This window comes from Physcomitrium patens, chromosome 25 (assembly GCF_059467195.1).
Source record: "Physcomitrium patens ecotype Gransden chromosome 25, ASM5946719v1, whole genome shotgun sequence".
Lineage (NCBI taxonomy): Eukaryota > Viridiplantae > Streptophyta > Bryopsida > Funariales > Funariaceae > Physcomitrium > Physcomitrium patens.
In genome coordinates this window covers 2,979,548-2,985,907 of record NC_143434.1, presented here as the reverse complement: position 1 = coordinate 2,985,907, position 6,360 = coordinate 2,979,548, and the positions used below count along the sequence as shown (strand labels likewise).

At 40.3% G+C, this 6,360-nt stretch overlaps 1 protein-coding gene across 1 annotated transcript; it reads left to right on the top strand.

Annotated features, from left to right (window-relative positions):
- The first annotated feature begins 3,928 nt into the window (after window positions 1-3,928).
- On the top strand, window positions 3,929-6,360 carry LOC112278315 (flavonoid 3'-monooxygenase). Its single transcript, XM_024511592.3, has 4 exons — window positions 3,929-4,284; window positions 4,418-4,730; window positions 4,831-5,366; window positions 5,467-6,360. The coding sequence occupies exons 1-4, from the start codon at window positions 4,237-4,239 to the stop codon at window positions 6,115-6,117; spliced, it is 1,548 nt and encodes a 515-aa protein (XP_024367360.1). The 5' UTR covers window positions 3,929-4,236; the 3' UTR covers window positions 6,118-6,360.

Sequence of the window (6,360 nt, the reverse complement as noted above, 5' to 3'; positions counted from 1 at the left end):
GTTGGTTGTTGCTCCCAATATTCGAGGTAACTGAATATTAATAAAATTTCCCTTCCTTTTTATTTTCACTGTATACTCGTGTTACAACACGACACCGCCGTCAAAGCTTTCTCCTCCGTTTTTACCTTTAAGAGATTCATTTACCGAAAACAACGTTCCCTGAAACGGCACAGAGAATAGGACAGCTTGAAACAGAATCGAAATCCCGTACTCGGGTCCATGTTGAGTCTCCCGACCAATTCAGGTCTCATATTGGGTAAGATGCCCGTAGTAAGACCTGGATTTTTCCATAATTAGACTACATTGGGTTGCCCAGCCAATTCAAGTCTCATATTGGGTATGATGCCCGTAGTTAGACCTGGATTTTTCCGTAATTGGATCAAATTAGTCCTTCGCGTCAGACTGGCTGAGGCCCGTTGTAAGACCTGGATTTTCTCGTAATTAGACTGCATTGGGTTGCCCGACCAATGCAGGTCTCATATTGGGTAAGAGGACCCGAATTGGATTCTTGAAATTGGATCCAATTGGCTCTTCGAACTAGGCTCACCCGTCGTGTGAATTGGTCGTTTCTCTTCCTGCTGACTCCCGTCATTTGAATCGAATGGAGCATTTCAATATGCCCCGGTTGACTGTAACGGGGTGACTGAACCTGGCCACTCAGTATTTGCACTGGAGTTGGTCATTGCTCCCAATATTCGAGGTAACTGAACATTAATAAAAGTCCCCTTTCTTTATATTTTCACAGTATACTTGTGTTACAATACGACAATGGATCTTCCAATCTCAGGTTCTTATGACTCTATATTCGTGATAGTAGATTGTTTTAACAAGATGGCACATTTTATAACATGTACAAAATCTATTACAGGTGAAGAAACAGCTAAGTTCTTTCTTGACAATATCTATCGCTATCATGGATTACCCAAGGATATTATATCAGATAGGGAAACTCAATTTGTATCAAGATTTTGGCGGACTCTTTTCAAGATTCTAAAAGTAGATATAAAACTATCTTCATCATTCCATCCTCAAACTGATGGACAAACGGAGCATGTTAATCAAGTTTTGGAGTAATATTTAAGATGTACCATTAACTACTAACAAGATGATTGGACAACTCTTTTGCCATTGGCAGAGTTTTTTTATAATAATATGGTACATTTTTTTACAAAACAAACACCTTTCTTTGCTAATTATGCTTATCATCCATGACTTGATACTTTTGACTTTTCAAAAGTTGATAATCTTGCTGCGAAAGATTTGGCGATTCATTTGTCAGAGCTACATGTAATGATGAAGGCATAGTTAAAAGAGGCTCAAGAACAACAAAAGGTCAATGCGGATGTCTATCAAAAGGAACAACCACCATTCCACTTGAGTAATAAGGTATGGCTACTTCATCGCAATATCAAGATCACTCGTTCTTGTGATAAGTTTGACTATTTAAGGCTGAACTATTTTCTATTTCTATACAAATCAATCCAGTGGCATATTGTTTACATCTATCGAAATCAATGAAAATCCATCTAGTATTCCATGTGTCTTTTTTTGAACCATACAAGACAATGGACATAGCAAGAAGACGACAAGTTCCACCTCTTCCTATAGAAGTAGATAATAATGAAGAGTTTAAAGTAGAAGAAGTCTTAGATTCAAGGCGGCGCCAATATAAATTAGAATATCTTGTCCATTGGTGCGGATATGATATTAGTGAACGCACATGGGAGCCAATAAAGAATCTTACAAATGGAGCAAAGGCGGTGGAGGCTTTTCATTGACGACATCTATCAAAATCAAGATGAAAACCTTCTTTATAAAAGAAACAACATCTAGGTAAGATAACATTCTACTTTCAATCCTTGTTTATAGCTTCATTGTAGTTGTGACGCTCAGGAGATGGAGAACCAACAACCAGCGGATTCGACTTAAGAGCCTTCATTTGTTGACATGTCGGACGAGACATTACGATTGTCACAACCTTCAAGATGACGCAATTGAGATGAAGATCTTCAAGAATGACATGTTCTTCCTCGAATAGATGGCGAGATACAATGCATTTAGTATCACGATTTGAGAAAGAACTCCCGATGTTTGGTGATTTTACTAGAGGTAGGAACAACTCTTGATGGTGTTCCAAATGTTCTATTTGAAGGAAGTTATGAAGGCCTCAACAATGATCAAATAATTGGGTGGTCTTCCTACCCTAGTATGGGACACTACTGATGGTTGGAGGCCCTATCAATCATCTTCGAAGAGAACAAAGATCAGAGTATGTGGCAAATACAATTCGTTGCATCATAGATTTCCTCAACATATGATTACCGCTCATTGTAGAACTCGTCCCTAGAAAGGGGGGTAATGTTATGGATATACACATGTAAGCCAATAATTACATATATAAATAGGTAGAAGTAAGTAAAACTAGTTAACAATAAGTTAATTCTATAGTATTTGATATGGAACCTTCTTAGAATCTTCATAGATGCTGCTTTGACTTTATAGGTGTCTTTAATTGACTTTTTGGATTAGAAACGTGGTCAACAAGTTGGCTATGTGCCACACATGTTGTTAGCTTGAAGACCAAGCTAACTATATGGCCCATACGTAAAAAAACTTGCCTTGTAAGTCAAGGCATGTGTCCTACAAAGTCAACACATATTGGAGGTCCTATAGAACGTCGCCATGTAATCCCTAGTATGATAGTATATATAGAGACAAGAGTGAAGCCTTCTTCACTCTTGTCAACTCCTTTCTTGTTTCTAGTCTAGTTTCAAGGATTTCTAGTTTTCTTGTCTTTTGGCAATAGCCATTTCAGTTTCTTTTTCAATATACATAATTATTTATTTATATTTTGTTACATAATTGTTTAATTATATTTTGTTACATAATTGTTTATTTATATTTTGTTACATAATTGTTTAATTATATTTTGTTACATAATTATTTATTTATATTTTATTACATAATTGTTTAATTATATTTTGTTACATAATTGTTTATTTATATTTTGTTACATAATTGTTTAATTATATTTTGTTACATAATTATTTATTTATATTTTGTTACATAATTGTTTAATTATATTTTGTTACATAATTGTTTATTTATATTTTGTTACATAACTGTTTATTTATATTTTGTTACATAACTGTTTATTTATATTTTCTTTGAGTGAAGGCTCACTTGTCTGAATTGCTTTTTTCATTGAGTTCTTGTCCTTGACATACATACAAGTTCTAATACATATTTATAATTATTTTCAAAAATAGAGTATATATAACTTATTTCATATATATTACTCCACTATAATTAATATGATATTTAAACATATATTCTTACTAAATGTACTGAAATTTTTATTGATAATTTTTTTTCTTATTATTTCATTATACTATGCAATATATCATAATGTCTTGTACAAGCTACACTTTACCAAAAATTTAATTTTAAATCATTAAAATTTTAGTTTTTATATCTTTTTTGTTTAGCATTATGAAATTTGATATATCAAGTATCAAATTACTTCAGAATATTTTTTCTCATTGGTTTCATAGTAATGTTTAAAAATTAGATATTAATTAATGTTTAGATATTTTACTTTTAGAAATGAAACTATATCAGTATTTCTCAAAAAATAATATTTATGTAATATTTATATAGTTCAAGTTTTGGTCAAGGAAGTCATTAATAGCACTAGAAGAAACAAAGTCTAATTCAAAATTAAGCTTACATATTATACAAAAAGATTATTGAAGACATTCCTATGCCACGTGTAACGTATCCTTTACTCCAGCCGCAAGCACAGTGCCGTGAGTTTAGAAAGTGTGACGCAGATTGTGCTGTGCACCTTCATCAAACTGCCAGTTAGCTGGTTGGGGGAAGGATTATCTACCTGGTATTCTCGGAGCGGACTCTGATACCGTAAACACAGGTGCATTATTTTCGAATTCGGAGGACCTGGGAAGAGCACCATACCTCAACGACAGCTTTTCTCGTAGAATGCAAGGTGGGTGGTCTTGGTGCGGTATCTCCCTGGCACCTGAGTTGAAACAGTGTTGATCTTTCGGATCGTTTCAGAATTTGGATTCTCGGGTTTGATGCCAACAGGCAAAGATTAGTTGCAGTTCTGGGGAGTTTGGGGAGGATTAGTTTCGTGGGGTGGACGAGGAGCTGACGGTCGCATTTGACATCGTTTAAGATTGGATCCACAGTGTTTATAAAACATTCTTCGTAGCCATGGCTGCATTTGCCGTGCCCACGTTGAAAAATGTCGAAGATTTTCAGGTTTGCGTCCCCTCGATTGGATTTTAGCTTCCCTGAAACTACAGTGGACATATAACCTCCCAGCACATTCCCTTAACTTGTGCAGTGTTGGTATATTTGGAGTTGTGAACTATGTGGTCTTGTAATCCTGCAGGTGTATTACGTCGCGACGGTGTTGGTAGTCATTCTATTGGTGAGAAGGTTGCTTACTTGGCCACACCAGCCGCCAGGGCCGCCAGGTCTGCCGTTAGTTGGCCACATGCATTTCCTCGGCGCAAACCCACACATCTCTTTATGGAAACTGGCGGACAAATACGGCCCATTGATGTCCTTACGTCTTGGTAACAAACCATACGTTGTTGCGACGTCCCCCGAAACGGCTAAAGAATTCCTAAAGACTCTGGATGCAAACTTCGGGTCGCGGCACTATTCATCCCAGAGCCAATATTTGCTTTACGGCGGTCAAGGTGCGTTGATTCCGAACCAGTAGCAACTACTACCAATGCCTCAGCGATTCTTTTTGGCTGACAGACAGTCCTCAGGCTCATGCATTGTTTCGTGGGTCAGATGTTGCGTTCCAGGAATCGAGTCCAAGCTGGCGGAACTTAAAAAAGATCTTCACGATGGAGCTCGCCAGCCCGGCGCGTTTGGAAGCGTCCCGACACATCCGAGAGGAGGAAATGATCGTCCTACTGCGCACCATTCACAGCAAAGGCGAGCTGGAACTGAAATCTCAGCTGATCGACATGATTTCACACGTTATATCTCGGATGGTCATCAACAAACGGTTCGATGATTCCGTAGAATCAGATTTTCCGACCCTGGTGCAAACACACTTCCGGTTGGCTGGGGCCTTCGTTCCGGGGGATTATATCCCCGCCGTGAAGTGGCTCGACCTGGGGGGATTCGAGGCCCAGATGAAGAAGCAGAAAGAGCGCATGGACGCGTTTATTGATGACATCCTGGTGCAGCATCGAGAACGGAGGGCCAAAGGACCCGTGCCGATGAAGGAATATGACATGGTCCATGTTCTTCTCGACCGAATAGAAACGAAAGACGACCAAATCCAGCTCACCGAAACCCATGTGAAGGCTCTCGTACTGGTAAGAGCAGTGGCAGAGGTTTCGCTTAGTTTTTTGTTAGAATTTTCGATCAATGAACTAAGCCATTCCTTGGTGGTCTTGCGTTTGCTGCTCCAACCAGGACGCGTTCCTGGGAGCGTCAGAAACAATTATACTGACATCGGAGTGGGCAATGGCGGAACTCCTTCGACATCCTTCACTGATGGCCAAAGCGCAAGCTGAGCTCGACGCCGTCGTCGGCCGGGACCGCATGGTGACGGAGTCCGATCTCCGTCACCTCACTTACCTCAACACAATAATCAAAGAAACATTCCGACTCCATCCTGCAGCTGCGCTTCTACTGCCTCGCGAGTCCGCTCAACCCTCGCAAGCGTTTGGCTACAATTTCCCCGCAAAGACGCGCGTTCTTATCAATTGCTACGCAATCCACCGTGACCCGGCCATATGGCACGATCCTCTGGTCTTCAACCCGGACCGGTTTCTGCAAGCGGATCTCAAGGACGTGGACGTCAAGGGGCGGCACTTCCAGCTGCTACCCTTCGGCGCAGGCCGGCGTGTGTGTCCAGGGTTGTCGATGGGGATCCTGACCGTGCAATTCATCTTGGCGAGCCTGTTGCATTCCTTCGACTGGTCGTTGCCGGGTGACATGAAGCCAGAGGATGTAGACATGACGGAGATATATGGGTTGACGCTGCCGAGAGCCGCTCCGTTGCCTTGCGCCGCCAAGCTTCGGCTGCCATCGCACTTGCTCACCACCGCCCAGAAACCATAACTCCTCCTGCTCAATACCTGATGTGTGTACAGGATGCACAAACCCGGTATATGTCCGTTCGATACTGGGTTTGTGGTGTGTCGATTGATAACTTGGTTACCCTCAGAAACGTGATGGCTGTTGTACTGGTATGAGCTTATGATACCCTGGCTATATACCCGGTTGACATGGCAGATTTCTTGCTGGGGTTGTGTATACTGTTGCAACTGAATGCATGAATGAAATTTAGCAAGGCTTTTTATA